This window comes from Sinocyclocheilus grahami, unplaced genomic scaffold, assembly GCF_001515645.1.
Source record: "Sinocyclocheilus grahami isolate Dianchi unplaced genomic scaffold, SAMN03320097.WGS_v1.1 scaffold885.1, whole genome shotgun sequence".
In the NCBI taxonomy this organism is placed as follows: Eukaryota; Metazoa; Chordata; class Actinopteri; order Cypriniformes; family Cyprinidae; genus Sinocyclocheilus; species Sinocyclocheilus grahami.
Window position 1 is genome coordinate 598,882 of NW_015506064.1, and position 17,367 is coordinate 616,248.

The window sequence follows — 17,367 nt, forward strand, 5'->3', positions numbered from 1 at the left end:
GACACAGAATGAACAGGGGGGGGGGGGGGGGGGGGGGGGGGGTCAGGACCACCGTGTGTGTGCGCCAGTGGTTATCTGAGGGCAAGAGGAGATGACAGCGAGAGAGCGAAAAAGAGAGATATTTTCTCTGGTTCTCTCGTTGTTGTGAAGCCAAACAAACCGAGAGCTCTTGATGAGCAGTCAGTGGATGTGACAAACTCTTGCTCTTTACTTGCTCTGAATGATTAACCACTCAGATCACTGTCCTTATACAACACCTAAACCAACTAACACACACGCATGCACGCAAGCACTAATCTTACCAGCTGGTCTCCTACACCTGTTTTTGTGTGTGTATGTGTGAGAGTGTGTGTAAGAGATATTTGAGCCCCAGGTAACAGCGACTGAGGGGTAGGGGGTGTTGTGAGGAAGCTCATCTTTGGTGACCACATGAAAGAGAAAGAGGTGCACTGAAAAAGAAAAATTCAGTTTACTTTATTTTAGACAAAGACACTCAAGTTTGTCAAATTAGCAGATCATTTCAAGTTCTCTTTCTCACATGACCTGGTCATAATTACATGAAAGTGTCTTGCAGTCCATTTCTTAGGTATAAAAATTATTTTCACCATATGGCTGATAAGTGATAAATGGCAGATAATAAAAAGTATATACTATTTTGGTAACACTTTAGTATAGGGACCAATTCTCACTATTAACTAGTTGCTTATTAGCATGCCTATTATTAACATATTGGCTGTTCAGTATTTATTTACTTTTACTTATTATACTTATTCTGCATGACCATATTCTACATCCCTAATCCTACCCAATAACAAGTACCTTACTAACTACTGATAAGTAGCAAATTAGGAGTTTATTGAAGCAATGGTCATAGTTAATGGTTAATTAATAACGGGGAATTGGACCTTAAAATAAAGTGTGACCACTATTTTCTCTAAATACATTCAAAATAAAACTAAAAACTAAAAATCAATAATTGTGGACGTTACAAGTGAATTTAGGCATCATAAAATTATAATGTATAGTATGAAAAATGAATATTCATTTTCAGATTTGTTAAGGAATACATTAAACAGTGATCAGGGCTGTTATTGTTAACTAAAAGCAATACTATTAAAAATGACTTCTGTTAACTGAAATTAAGCTGAAATAAAATATAAATTGGATTTAAAAACATAAAAAAAAACTTAAATGAAAATAACAAATGTTGCCTTGGTGACCAACTGAAAAATTTGTAAGTACTCAAATTACTAAAACTGAAACTGAAATAAAAATGTATTAAAGCAAATGGAGAAATATTTAAAAAATAATTATAATAATAAAAATAAAAATGGCAAAAGCACATAACTGAATTAATTACACCAAAATTAAAATAAATAATACTAAAATAACACTGATAGTGAAAAAAAATCTAGATGCAAAAATAGAGCATGAACAATTAAATACACTGACTGATACCAATAAACAAAAAAAAATCTAATCAATATGGTACCAATATATTGTGTATCCCTCTTCATCGGACACTACTTTGTGACTTTCAAAACTGTTTAAAGAGCGAACAGGCATGAAAAAAGGCTTTAAAAGCCTTCTTTAATTATTACAAAAATCTACATATATTGTATATATATATAAAATATAAATATATATATATATATATATATTTTTTTTTTATTGGGACACAGTTTTAGTTTTCAAAACAGGTATGAAGCAGCACAACTGAATGGAAAAGAACAGAGTTCATGAGATGCTGATGGCACAAAATGCTGAAAAAAAGATCTAAAATGCCCGTAGATAATCGGAAATAATAAACACGTCACAGCTCACTGACCATCCAGACAAACACAGCAAAAACACCTCCCACTCCAACTGCAGGGGCATGGCCCATGAGGATGTCAATGATCACAAGCACGTTCTCTTCTGTACACCTGCACATGGCTGACCACAAACACAAACAACCATCAAACACTCCTACCCAGTGTGTGCCGAGGGAGGGGCTTTCAGTAATACAGAATAATTTAGCTCAGCGTTTGGGGCTCCTATAGGGCGCTGAGATGAATGGACTGATAAAACAGACCGTCCCAGTTGAGATGCTCCCTTAAGCGGAGAAGAGGCTAGACTACACACAAACACGTACAACTGAGGACAGAGTGAGCTATATTTTACACATACAGTGGGGCAAAAAAGTATTTAGTCAGCCACCAATTGTGCAAGTTCTCCCACTTAAAAAGATGAGAGAGGCCTGTAATTTTCATCATAGGTATACCTCAACTATGAGAGACAAAATGAGAAAAAAAAAATCCAGAAAATCACATTGTAGGATTTTTAAAGAATTCTTATTTTCCACCATAATTTGCAAATAAATTCTTTAAAAATCCTACAATGTGATTTTCTGGATTTTTTTCTCTCATAGTTGAGGTATACCTATGATGAAAATTACAGGCCTCTCTCATCTTTTTAAGTGGGAGAACTTGCACAATTGGTGGCTGACTAAATACTTTTTTTCCCCACTGTATTTGAGTTAGTGAAAGTGAGTTCACAGTCTTCATTGAATATGATGCAATAAACTGCAGTGTACTGCAAAAAAAAAAAAAAAGCAAAAATATATTTATTTCGAGTTCTCACAGGCTACATGCATAAACTCCAGTAGTCTGATCCATTCTATGAGCTCGTTCTTTTTAGTGAATCAGAACCGTACAGCATGTAGCCCGATACATGAACAAATGACCCTTATGAGACTGTTCTTTTTAGTGAATGAAAAATATACAAAGTATCAAGTATATCCTGATTCCCAAAGATAATGAGCAGATTCTTCTTAAAAAAAAACAAAAAAAAAACACTGCAAGAACATTTTTTTTTTTTATCAAAATCATACAGAATGACAAGTGTAGCCCAATTCCCTAAATGAATGACTCTTAAGGGCCGTTCACACCAAGGATGTTAACTACAATGATAAATGTAAAGTATTAATAATCATTTTAAAACTGTGAGAATAGTGAAGTCCACACCACAGCTATAACAATAATGACATAGATAAATAGCTTTCAGAACAATCTTTTCAAGCTGATGAACAATAAAAACACTGACAGCCAATCAGAATCCACCTGACTTTAAAGAGCCTGAGCATTTAAGGTGGCAGATAACTAAACTTAAAGTGAACGGGCCCTTTATGAGCCCTTTTTTTAGTGATTCAGAAATATACAAAGTAACAAGTGAATTCCGATTCCCAAAATGAATGAATCTTAAGGGTCATGAACAACGAGTTTGAATCATTTTGAAAAATTGCTCTGTGTAATTTACAAAATAGCAGATTTAAACAAAATGAACATTAAAATTGAAATATGCCCTAACTGAATTAAAGTTTAATAGGGGAATCTGTACCGATACCCTACTCAAAAGTGGTCTCGACTCGAAATTGATCAACACTTTCTAATATAATGCAATGACATTCAGTCATTTTTAAGTGAGTAACTGTCCAAATACTTTTTAGGGACAATGTATTTGACAGTTTTATCTTTTCTTGAGATTCTCACTTCCTTGTCCTACCCCACCCCCAGGGGCACATTAATGCACGGGCTTCAAGGGGCTAAAGCCCAGGGGCCTACACTGGAAAGGGGGCCCACTGGCTGCAGGGAAATTATATTTTTTGAATAATTATTTATATGGGAGTTTACAGCAGTGACAACAGCTTTCTGTTACAAACAAATAACCCACATTTATGCCAACATGCCATGTTGTTTTGATCTACTGATGATGAATAATGAATATTTTGTGTGATTTATAGTGTTTAAATCATACCTGTAAACTCACATTTCAGCCAGGAAAGTTTTGATGTCATTTCCCTTTCATATTACCTTACTTTATTTAACTGCTATATAATTCTGCTGTTCCACAAGCGCCACCTTGTGGCAAAGAGTACATTTGCATATTCGCTTATATTCACATTTTACGCAGAACAGTGTTGTGAATGTTAACTGGCATATTAACAAGCCAAAAAACAAAATTTGACAAATAATTGTTAGAAAGCTTAAAAAAGAAAAAAAAAGGTTTTCTGGGGTCGGGGGGCCTACTGTAATGCTGTAGCCCAGGGGCATTTGGCTATCTTAAGGCGCCCCTGCCCACCCCACAAAATAAAAGAAGCTTTGGGACAAAATAAGCTAAAGAGAGAACAGCGTTCTTCTGCAACAGTTGCTCAGTGTGCTCGGAAAAAGAGAGCGAGAGAGAGAGAAAGGGGAGGAAAGAGAGGAACGTTAGGGGCTATTAATAGTGTCCACAGACGCTGGTGTCAACTGCATGTGATGGCTGTGTGACTGTTTCCTCCAGCCACCTCTTTCTCCCTCTCTCAACATCATTTCTTTGTCCCTCTCCTGAAATCCCCTCTGCTTTCCCTTGCTCCATCTCATTGTCATGTTTCTGTCTTGCGTGCTGACATGAAAAAAATATTTTATTCTTCTCCTCTTATGCCTTCATCCCCATGAACGTCATCCACACGCAACTCCCCTACACTTTTCATACATTATAAAGTAGTGCTACAGGTAATTTAAGGCGAGTCAGATGACCCCTTTACATGTGTGAATGATGTCTGCTGTATTCGCACTATTTTAAGCTGTGTGTTTTGATGAGTGATACAGTAAGCGTCTGAGAGAACAGACTGATCATTATCTTCATACTGAGCTGCGGCTCAATCCGCTCTAACGTCAAGACTACGATTACACTCAAGCACACCAATGAGAAGTAAACATCAGACTGCAGGACTGTAATTCGTTTTCACTTAAAATTGGACATTTTACATTCAGTAATGTGAACAAAAAGAATGTTAAAGTGATAGTTCACCCAAAATGTAACATTTTATCATCATTTACTCAACCTCACTTTGTTTCAAACCCCTGTGCTGTTGCTTTTTTTCTAGGGAACAAAAAAGTAGAACTTTCGTAGAAATTTTTAAAGCTACTCTTCCTTATCTCAAAAATCTACACTCGCTCTGGGCTGTGAAGCGCATAGGACAAAAAAGCACTATAAAAACACCAAAAAGCATCATAAAAACACTGTGAAAGTGTCAGTGTTATTATTGACATATTATAGTATTTTAAATCACATTTTAAATTTGCTTTTATTTTTATATTATTGATTTTCATTTTAATCTTTAGTTTAAGTTTTAATCATTTTGCTATAAGCATTTGACATTATTATTATGTTTAGCTTTTTCTTCAGTTTTAGCCATTTTAGTACTTCAACTTTTTTAAGCTACGTATTTAAAGTATACGTTTCTCATCTAGTATTTATAATTTTATTTTAGATTTATTTCATTTACTAAAAATTATTAATAGTTTTAGTTAACAATAACAACACTAGTCTATGAATGCTATGTTTCAGATTTTCTTCTGCCATACTGTAGTTTTCTGTGAAGAACAGACAACAATTTTAATCAACATTCACTGATAATCTGCATTTATATTCAGAATTCATATGGAAACCATAAGGTTTCAGAAGATTTTTATATAGGCTTTTTGTCTTGGTCATTGCAAGCTGAAAATGTAAAATCGAAAACAGCTGCATAGCATTGCTTCAGAAAGTGAAAATATAACAGCATATGGGTATGGAACAACATGAATGAGAGTAATGACTGAATTTTAATTTTGAGTTAAATTATTCCTTTAAAATCCAATCAAGTGAATTCCGAAGTCACTATGTGACATTTGACACGATTTCCATTAGGCTGGAATTTGTATTACAAGTAAAGGATTCTGTGATCAAGATCTTATGTTACCTGTGCACATTGCAACACAGTCCCTGCACCGCTAATCGAATGGTGAGGGAACCACTTTCTCTCAGTTTTTCCTATTCTCGTCAATTAGCCCCCCTGAGTGAACTGAATGGGAGGCATGTCTCAAAGAAAGCAGAACACACACATACCCAAAGAGAGTGAGCGAAAATAGTATTTGAATACGACAAATCTGGGGCAGGCTCTTCAATATGAGGGTACACAGAGTGCGGAGGGTGCATCCATCTTAACTTTTCCATCATCCTTTATCAGTGAAATGGTAATAAGATGAATCTTCATCTGGGCTCCTCATTATTTCATTTGTTCTGTTGAGAGCTGACCTGCTCACCTCGTCTCTGCCTCTCTATCTCTCCCTATTGCTCTCATACAAACACACAATTCTAACTTGCCTTTTCACCAATACCACCACACACTGCCATATTGTCTCACTAAGCTACGCAGGTGAACCAAATTGGCAGGTGTGTTTGGGTTTAGTCAATTATTATAATAAAGTCAACGGCTTGGAAACCTGAACTCTTCTGCTCAGAAAAAGACATTATGAAGATGAATCATTTGAAAGATAACGCAAGCACGGGTTATACAAGTCATTCTTATAAAAGACATGCATCTTTTCTGTAAAACAGGAAAACTTCTAATACACTTGAGTTTACTCAAGTTCAACGGTCAAGGTACAAAAAAATGTAAGTTTTATAAAGTCAAAAATCTCAATCCTTTATCTCAGGTTAACGCCATTTGACCCAATCAAAATCTGCATTTACATAAAATGGCTCAAATTTGTTATGCTTTTTAAAGGCACTCATGAGGGTCAAAAGTGTCCTCTTGGTTGTCTGGTTTTCTTGTCACATGACAGCAAATATGTCTTCCTGCATGCTGGTTCCACTACACTTACTTTTTAAAACCATATTTTTCACTGCTGATTTATCTATAATATGACGACTACTTTTAATAATAAAATAAAAAATTGATTCAATATAATAAATACTATGGGAAAAAAATAGCCAGCATTTTTCTAATTATTTTTTAAACAATTTCTGGACTTTTTTTTCTTTAAGCCTCACAAAATATACCTTTCAGAATTTGAAAAACCTTCAAAAACTGAAAACATCATCATAAAGAGGTATATTCAAGTCATTGCCTGCATATTTTAATATATATATATATATATATATAACCTAGTATGTCATCTTAAATGCACATTTCAAAATACATTTGATTTGTTAGCTCTACATTTCTCTAATATCCTGACACTGGTGTTCATTGTCAGTGACTGATAGTGGTAACAGAAAGAGTTTCCGGACAATCGGGTGGCAGAGCTGCCACGGTTCCCGTGGATACCGGGCGGAGTGGCACACGAACAAGTGGTTACCAAAGACCCGAGAGAGACATGAGCTGAACTACAGATATACAACCCTGAACGAGATTCACCTGCTGCGAGACGCGTAAAGTGCGCCATTGTGCGCGTGGCTCAGAATTCGCATAGGCAAAATCGGGCACTATTACGCGTTTTATTAGCAGATGGGAAAAAGAGCACCCATACTAACCGTTGCCTTGATGGGAACGTACAGGACCGGTCTGTCCGCTGCCCCGTTCTCGTTCGGCTTGCCGTCAGTGTTGCCCACCTGGAAACCTTTGGATTTGACCCAGAACTTAAATTTGGCGTTGATGTGGTTGCTCTCGATATAGACTCCATTCGAGTCGTCGCTCTGTAAGAGGGTCTGCAGAATTTTGTTGTATTTTCGCTGGGTGACGGTCTTTGTTTTGCCGGAGTCCCCGTAAGTGCGGAGGCACCACTCCTGAAAATCACCAAACATCTCCGCCTCGGACACCGCGGGGCTTCGGCTCCTTCTCGTTAAATCCACCCGTTTTTTGGTTGACATGGCTTTGTCGGTCCTCCTCGGGAAGGAAAGAGGCTTCGGAGATATTCTAGATATGTAGATAAAGCTCCTAATTTACCGCGAACACAAATGAAAATATCCTTCAAATCGCGTGCTGCACAAACACACGACTTAACGCCTTTGTATTCGTCTATCCTCGCACCTGTTAACGGAGCCGTTTCTTCTGTCCCACAGGACGGCAAACAAATGAGAGTCCCGCGTCTCCTGTTGAGGAACTGAAAGAGGGGCCGTCCTACAAACAGCTTTCGCCCACCTGTAAACTGGAGGCTAATTAAACCAATCTGTCCTTCACCTAAATACCCTAAATACGACGATTAGACTGTGTTAATACGCGTAGGAGCCCAAGAATGCTCATAATGAGGAGCGAGTGATCCTCTCGGCGTTCGGTGAATGAACTGCTGCTCCACCTGAAATCGCGCGCCACCTGTTAGAATGAGCTGGAGCCTCGACGCTCAGCGCCTGTCCACGCGGAGAACGGGATTGTGTGTGTAACGTGAGATACGAGGCATACTAGCTGACCCTCGAGGCGGTAGGATGGATGGGTTTGAGCGGCGTCCCATGTGCGGTGGGACAGTCCAGATCCAGGAAGTGGACGCGTTCAGATAGCCCAAATCAACACAAAGCAGATGTGTGTCCCACAGAAACCAGTTTTCGACCAGAGGTTACTGTTTGTTTGCATGCTATTTATTTATTTCTTTTATTTTTTATTAATCATTTTTTATTTGTTTTATATAATTTATTAAGTGTGTCCAGGGTAAATAGGTGCATTTACATTTAATTATTTTGGATAATGATTTTTTTTTAAAGATGTGAAGTAATGAATATAGAAACATGAAAGGGTGAATGAAAATGTGTCATTATAAAGTACAAAATGAAAATATAAATCATAAGCATTTAAATATGGAAAATATATACAGTTGATCTACTCTGGTGCTATATTTGATTTAAGGGTGTTCACACTGCAGTGAACGGACATCATTTTCAATAAAAAGTTGATTTTTGGCAAAGTGAGCTACAGACACCATTGGCAAAGCAAAAAAAAAGTTGAGCAAAGGAGGAAAGCAGGAACACCTATGGGAAACCAACATCATAGCAACTCTGAGACCTTCATCAGTTTAATTGCTGTCAGTGTGAACAGGGCTTTACTCTGAAACAAAAGCAGCATCAGAGCCTGATACTAGGGGCTGAGCTGGGTCAGAGCATGTGCATTATAAGCTTTTATGCACTATTGTGTCTTTACACAGAATTTGGAGGCGACACAAACCTGTTCAAAGCAGCCTTAATATAAGCCCGACTGCTTAAAGTCACCTCTAGATTGCAGCTACTTTTTCTAAAAACTGAACAGTGATTGTGGTAAGAGATCAGTGTTTTCTTGAATGTATTTAATGCTGCCTTCACTTGCTATTGGACACTTAGCTGTTGTGAGAAAAATAAATAAACTCGACAGTCACTACAGCAATAGTTCTCTCCTCCACCATGTGTAACGTTTATGGCCCGTCCAACTCTGAAACTTCGATATCAATATGATCTCTGATTTTCCCAGTTGTAAATACGTTTTGAGAGGCCATTCGTGTCCAATTTCTGACTAGGAAACTAATTTTTATGATAATTCTACTAGGCAGCATATAACCTCTTATTAATTTATATTAGCTTTATATTAGCTTTCCTGTAGCTCAAACGTAGTGCATGGTGCTAGCAAGACTAAGGCCATAGGTTGGATTGCTATAGAATGCATGTGCTGATAAAATGCATACTTTAAATACAATATAAGTTGCTTTTGATCAAGATGTCAGCCAAATGCATGAATGTAAATAAAATGCCACTGTTAAAGGCCTGGAACTCATCCAATAATAATAAATGACTGACTGGAAAAGTCATTGGAAAAAATTATTAAAGTAAGTAAACATGTTAATCATTATTTAAAAAACAAATGGAAATGTGGAACCTTGATGACCAGATGTTGTGAATCAGCTATTTTGTAATTAATTTTCATATAGATACATGTCCCCCGAGGACAACTGCATTGATCATGAGAGGTTGCTAAATTTCGGAGACCCATGGAGCTCTTTAAGTATCAACATAGTCTCAGATGTCTCTCCTAAAATGGCTTGAAATGTAAAAGAAATAGAGAGATAAAACCAGAAAACTTTTTCCCCCAAAAGAATCTGAAAACTGGTGACTTCAAAATAGTCAAGAACAGTGAACAGTGAGCGTGGAGTGCGTTTGTGTAACTCTAAGTGCTGTGTGTCTGAGTCAGACACAACATACAGATACATATGCAGTGTGCTGAAAGTATACAAACAATTGTGTGTCATGGTTGAAAAGAGCTTTCAAAATCTTTTACAAAAATCCACATCTCATTGATGTTCCATGAAAACTGAGCGCAGAGGTTCTGCTCAGTAAAGTTCTGAACAGCTTGACCCCATTTAATCAAGCTTTTTAGCTTTTTTCTATTAGCTTAAAAGTACAAAATATGTACGGTTTAAAAATAATTTTTCCAGGAAAACAAACAAAACATTTTGGTGACTCATTCAGCACTACACAGATTTTCATCCAATCAAATGCCCCCTAGAATGAGCATGCCCCTCCCCCTGCCAACTAGCAACTACCGAATCAGATGTTGCCTAAAAGTATGTACTCTTTTTGTGAAGAAGAATTTTTTTTATACTTTTGAGAGTGTAGCAGGAGAGCAGGCAAGCTTTGGGACAAACTGTCATGTCATAAAACTGCACTCTGTCGCATAGTTACATGGATTCAAGTGAGTAACTTCAATTTTTGGACTTTTTTGTTTTTTAAACTGATAGGTCTGTCTCTTGTACACACCCTGAGCCTAAACGCTCCCTCTCAGCAAAAGTTAGCAACAGGCACAGGGAAGCACTGGGTAGAACCAGCTGTATTGAAATAGCCTTTTGCTTTGGGAAGTGAAAGTGGGTTTCAAAACCCTGCTGACTCTCTCCCTGCCTCTTTTTCCCCTTTTCAGCTATGGCCCAAGAGAGAAGCGAGCATCTGCTTCCAGAGAAAAGTGGTCAGTCATCTGTGGTTAGCCCACTAAAGTCTCTTCCCTGAAATGTTTGTCACTCTTTCTGTCGAAATCACAACCGCTGGTTTGGGCCGCACTGTGTTCCAGTAGGCCTCTCAGACACTTACGCTGTCCTCTGGCACTGTTTGAATTGTTGGTATTGAGCAGTCATACTTCAAACTCTATGTGGTGGAGGTAAACCTTCATTGAAATGCCTTCTGAAATGGAATTATATGGATGTATAGTGTGTTAGCTTTTGATTATCCTGCTTTTCCTGGTTTAGTATGTGTCTAGCTTCACATGGGACTGGAGATATGTGTATGTGTGTAAGGCTCTGCTCTATACAGGACTGTGTGTAAGGGTGGGTAGTTATGTCTATCTGTTGCTATGACGGCAGTCATCAGCAGAGGCTGTGAGTGGGTGTAGGGTACAGTGTGCTGCTTTTCCCTGCTGACTTACTTGTGCGCATGGGTTTGTGCAATTCAGACTGCATCCATTATTGCAAACGTGAAATGTTTTATGCTGATAGTATCAATCCTGAAAATTGGGATTTCAAATTTCACATTGAAGAAAATTGCCATCTTCATTTCTATATTTCATATTTGTTTATCTAAAATATGTTTTGTGTATTTTTTATTGAAATTTATGCATGGTTTTTAAACAAAGAAATAGTTTGCATAAAGCAAACCATGAAAGATGAGTGATTAACTTTTGTTGTCTGTAAGCTAATTCCTACATAGTAGCTTAATATTAATGAAAGACAACACATAAAATAAAATTGTATAATTAGATGAAATCATTCACAACAGACTTCCCATCATTCCACACCTCTTCCAATGTTTTAATAAAAATTTAAAAAATGAAACGAAACATTAAAAAATAAAATGTAAAAATGAATGTCAACTTTACATATTTAAAACCCCTTCAAAAAAAAAAAACTAGCATTAAAAAAATAAACTGTAATGTAATAAAATATTTTGTGATTTGCGTGCATCTATATATTGGTATGGAGCCACGCACATGATATGCAGAAGAAGAAAATTATATTGTGGCCAAAAATTAAGAGTTCATTGATACAAATTCTTATTAACCCCATGATTTGTTAATTCATGGCCATATTTTATTCATTTTTCCCTCATGCGGGGCAAATCGTGATTTGCTTTCTCGCTTTAATCTTAACTAAATTAAAATGAGGGAACAAATTAGTAGGGGAATTAAATATGCTTTATATTGTTCTCAATACGTATACTGGAGAAATGGAGAACTTTTTTAGATAGTGTAGGTACATCATTTTCCACTACCGGCATCATTTGCATCACTTTACTGCCCTTCACAAATCCTTTCCCGTGGCCTCATGGGTGAGAAAAGTGTCTGCTGGATGTGCACTTCAGAATCTCGCCGGAAACAGTAGGTCATCCGGGACTTTTTGACTACTGCTTTATGAATACTGTGAATTCAGACATGCTATTTTGTTCACATTCTGTTTTTCGCCTACTATATAGTAGGGAAATATGCGATTACAGATGCTCCCCTGGACATATTACATGTAACTAAGCGCAATATGGAATCATCGTATGACATAAATGTCTCACAGCTAGTAGTACATTTTGCATATCGTCACCCCACTTAAATATCTATCAGGACTGAGAAGGGACCATCCACTGCAAATGTTCCTGCGTCCATTCGGTTGCGTGCCAGCAGCTGTTATATGCACATGCAGATCACTATCTCATCTTTCACAGGAAGCAGATCAGGCGGAACTCTAGACATGTCTGTCTTGATCGATATCTCATGGTGTCATCACATGGGCTTAGTGTGGCTGAGAACTGGTTGTGTGTCAGCGCAACAGTTGAAAATAAAAGTACTGAAATTGATTTGGAAAGATGCGATGTTGAGAATGACAGGTGTAGAGTGAGATCAAGGTAACAAGACTATATTATTGTAGAGCAATCCATCTTTTCACATCTGAGACAACTTTCTTGGGCAAAACATCTGATATCAAACTATTTTTCTCTTATATATTCGTAGAGGTGAGGCTAAGTCATATTGTTTATACCCTGATCTGTGTTCTGCATGAATGCTATCACAAATACAGGCTAACTGATGATCCGTTCTCAATGCCGATTCATTGTTTGTCTGTATTGCGGTGTCCCAGTGGTTGAAACTAGGGCACCACTGGTCTCTTGAAACACTGTGGAGCCAAACACCCATCAATCCCTTGCGCTGCACCTCATTACCGGGCTGTCCTATGACTGTACACGACCATAATAGCTGTTTAACGATCCTCTATCCATCTTCCATAATCAAAATGATGCCTGGAGACACCAAAGACCTGGCTGGAATGCACTTCAAATGTATGTGTCATGTTGCTCCTCATGGTCTAAAAGAGAAAAAAACAAACAATCAAGACACTTGGCAAGCACACCTCTTAGCATTAGCTAAGCCTTCCTGACTTCTAAACCCTCTTCAGTACATTAGATTCTTTCCAGTGACTACAAATGTAGCCTTGATGTCTCTTAGAAGCAGCGTTAATATAGAAAATGTTCAAAATCAGCAGTAAGAACTGAAAAAAAATCTTTCAAGATCCATTCTTTAATGTTAAGTAAAACCTAAAAAACTCTATCATATCTATGGAAACAAATAAAAACAAAAAAAGCAACACTGAAGAAACAGACAGACACTGTCTGATCTGACACAGACCATCTGACACATTTCTACATAGACCAACAATTAAAAAATAGTGCTGACTGAGTACAAGATCGCATCCGGTGTGAAAAAGCCCCTTACAACAGTAGTGCGAGACCCTCAGTGACCTATAAACCACAGTGTTAACTGCGGTTTTAGCATCTACGCTAGCAATGTGCTCGATAAACTCGGTAAACTGTAATGTTGGTTGAGATTATTTGCAACTCTCTGGCTGAGCTTGATTTTGAATATCTGCTCTCAAATTTAGAGCATATGGCCAACCAGAGGTGCTTTGACCTTCAACACCCTGGCCTGCTGGTCAATAGCTCAGTATAACAGTTTCAACCTTGTGCAAGATGTATGTGAGAAAACGGTGACAGGCTAACCTAACGGGCAACCAACCAAGAAATCACTCCATGAATGCAGTTTTTATTCCTGTTTTGATGTATTTCCTATTAAAACACGAAGTTGGTGTTGCCATATCGAAGGGCTTGTCCTTTTTTAATAGCTAATAACCTTTAGTGTACTGTACATCACAGCAAAGAACCATGATTTGCTATTTGCTATTGTTCACTGTTTTGGGTTGTTAAATTGTATTACTACTAAACCTTAGTTTTATCAACTTTTAGTTGGACGCTAGAATATAAATGACCTCAAAGTCAACCGACATAAACCACAAACACCAATTTTGTTCAGCTACAGGCAACAGATGTCATTATTTCTATGTATAAGTCGTTTTACAATTTAAGGTACATTTAATGTCCTTTGATAAAAATGTATAGTTTTTCACTCACTCAAACATTACTTGAAGTTACTTTGATTGTCTTGACGTTGATTCTCAGGATCAAAATAATGAAAAAATAAAAAACAGTCACCAGTATCTATATCAAATTTATTTTAAATATATAAATACTTCAGAAATATATATATATATATACAGTCATTCAGGGACTCTCTCAAAGCCAGTTCTTTTGTTTGGGGTTCATGTTGATTCTCCTCCCCTCCCTTTTTTGTCCCTGTTTTCCTTCTTCTCTGCCCAGTTATTCCCCTGAACGTTTGAGAGGATAGACAGAAATTTCTTTCTTTTCTTTCTTTCTTTCTTTTTACTTCTTTTCTGTATAGGCGTAGGTTAGTCTGAGCAGGTCATCACTGCAGGAAATGTTTTTAGTCTCGTTTGAAGTGCTTCAGCACTGTGCTGGCAGTAGTGATGCCCTTGGCCTCACCTTGTGACCCTTTTCTCACAACTTAAATTAGCCTCTCTCTCCATCCTCTTCCATGTGCACATCCTTTACTCCAGCTCCATTTTTTGTAATCTACCCTTCTTTTTCTTCACCCTGATTTGCCCTTTCTTTCTTTTCTAGGGTTTTGTTTCAGCAAGACACTTTACTAATGAGACTCATACTTCTAAATGAACATTTTAGCCAATGCTGACCTCTATTGTCTAATGCACCAAACTGCAATTAATCAGATGTGGAATTCAACTTGATCATGAGCAAATAATAATAATAATAATGATAATAATATAAAAACATAATCCACACCTCATATATATATATATATTGATATGACATTTGAGGTATAATTATACATATGATTCACCTTGCATTTCTTAGTAATAAAATAAAATATCTATTGATAAGTGTAAATTTACATTGTATGGTTTATCATAATATATTATTGTAATAGAACTAAATGCATGTTCTGGGATTGAAATTGAACATGGCGGGAACAATGAAACCTTTCCATATAATAAAATATTAAAGTGTGGGTAATACATATTATATTATGAGGTGTTGGTTATGCTTTTATCATTATCATTGAAATATATTATGTACACTATATTATACCAAAGTATACAATATATTGTATATTATTACTTTTGATTATGCATAATATTAGCTCCACATTTATCTCCATAGTAAAGGAGCAAAGTCTTCTAATGGCTAAGTGTTTGTAGTTTTAATCAATTCTTAGTTCCTAACAGCATAAAATGCCGTTGAGTGAATGAATTCTCACTCTGAGGGAATAATTCTCTTGGAAGAGATGGTAACAAAAGAAAGGTGCATGTTGGCATGAGGCTGTGGGGCGGGGGAGGGTGAGGAGAGAAGAGATAGGGGTGGAGGGGGAGGAGTCAGCCTTGGGACAGGCCCGGCATGCTAGTGGAGGGGAAGCAATGGAATGACTCGGTTGCCAGGGCGATGAGAGAGAGGCTGGAACCCAGGTGAGTGGTAACTAAGTAACAAGAGCAAACAATAGATGCGAGTTAGAATAATGCAGAAATAGACATATAAGATTTGTTTCTCTCTTTTATATCAAATTACATGATTGTGTGTCTTTAAAGAATGCACAAAAGCAAATAAACACTGTGTACCTGCATATCTCTACTGCACGTTAATATTCAGGATGCAGATCACACTTTCTCAAGGCATACAAGTTGAGGCCCTTCTTCCTTCAAAGCGGCCTGCGCAGGCCGTCTGTCCTGCCCAGATTAGGGCCGCAGCGCCTGGGGTGAAATACTGCAGGAAATCCCCCTGTGCACCACAGCCCAATCTACACGACACAGTGATGTCTGTGGTCTGCACCCCAGAGCAACTTAAAAAAGAAACCATCAATTATTCTCCAGTTGACGAAAGGCTGAGGAGTGTGTGTGTACGCGTTCATGAGAACAGGACAGAGTGAAAGGAACAGTCTGAATGAAAGTGTGCTCATGTCTGTGAGAAACGCAGATGGGGTCAACAGGGCCGTATATGAAAGAGGAAGACTGTAGGAACCATACCGGCCTTGTTTCCTGTTTGAAACTGCGCCTCTGAGAGGTTCATGGCGGGAAATGTGTGTGTGTGTGTGTGTGTGTGTGTGGGATGAATATCAGTATCCTGGTGTTCAGCCCACTGAGCCCCTGTATGTGGCTGATGAAGTGCTAAACCCTCTTCTTCCTTTCTGAGCAACTGTTTCAGCTCCATTTCTCACTGTGCTTATTTATGGTCTTTGTGGAATCCACAGACTTTTTTTCCCCTCTTAGCATTTTCTGTGGTGATTTTTGTGAGAAGAACTGCGGAATGGATTTAAATATAGTCAAATGTGTTGAAGCCAGTGAAAGACACATTTCACAATACATTTTTCCTCTGTAATGTGACATATTTTTCAGTGCTGCTATTGTTAACTACATAAAAATAAATTACATAAATAGAACTAAATAGAAATATTAAAAACTGAAAATATAAAAAGAAAATCTAATTCAAAACAAATACTATATATGAATGTGAGTTGTTTTAGTGGAAGAGCAGGTTAGCCTACATTTTGATTAATTACAGACAATAGAATTTTTTTTTTTTTTATTGCTACACAACTGGGCCAAAGGTAATAAGACTATAAACATGCATTAAGAAAGTAAATAGGGTCAGTTCTGATTCCATCTTGATTTTACACTGCTCTGAGTACTATATTTTTACTGGTAGGAACAACTGCTCTGAATGAAAGTTTATTGTGTTTAAGTGTGTTTTATATGGATTGTTTTTAACATTCATGATGTCCTCTGCCCATTTTCTCTGCCTCAGACATTAGTTAAAAGAAAAAGTGCTAGTCCAGATTAAAAGCAGAACAAAATTGGCCAAAAAATCCTTTAAAAAAATCCCACATTCCTCAATGACCTCCTCACTATTGGATGTCTGTTATTTGGCCCAAAAAGTACAAAAAGACAATAGCAGCTAAAGTTTCAGAAGATCATTTTCACAAGATTAATTTCAATGATTAAAGATTCCTGGGAATAAATGGAAACTTTTTAGAGAAATAATACATTTAAAGTCAGTATGAAATGAAAATGCACCCTATTATTTTCTAAATGTATATTATAGATTTTATTGTGAACAATTCATCTGTGCATGTTTAAAAAAAAAAAAAAAAAAAAAGTATTTCGATCAGTCTCGCGCACAGTGAGTCAAAGCAATTTATTGTATGTTAACTGTTATTTCAGACTTGATAAGACAAATATA

General features: G+C 37.1%; 2 protein-coding genes across 3 annotated transcripts in view; one reads left to right on the plus strand and one right to left on the minus strand.

Annotated features, from left to right (window-relative positions):
• LOC107563666 (nucleolar protein 4-like) overlaps positions 1-8,325 on the minus strand; it is a 125,174-nt gene extending 116,849 nt beyond the window's left edge. For both annotated transcript variants that reach the window (XM_016248602.1, XM_016248601.1), the window contains exon 1: positions 7,321-8,325. In XM_016248602.1, coding sequence (XP_016104088.1) covers positions 7,321-7,656 — 336 coding nt within the window. In that variant the 5' untranslated portion in view covers positions 7,657-8,325. The remainder of the gene's footprint in view (positions 1-7,320) is intronic.
• A 2,081-nt stretch (positions 8,326-10,406) lies between these two features.
• LOC107563667 (DNA (cytosine-5)-methyltransferase 3B-like) overlaps positions 10,407-17,367 on the plus strand; it is a 67,828-nt gene continuing 60,867 nt past the window's right edge. Inside the window, exon 1 of the mRNA XM_016248604.1 lies at positions 10,407-10,432. The gene's annotated coding sequence lies outside the window, so the exon portion shown is untranslated. The remainder of the gene's footprint in view (positions 10,433-17,367) is intronic.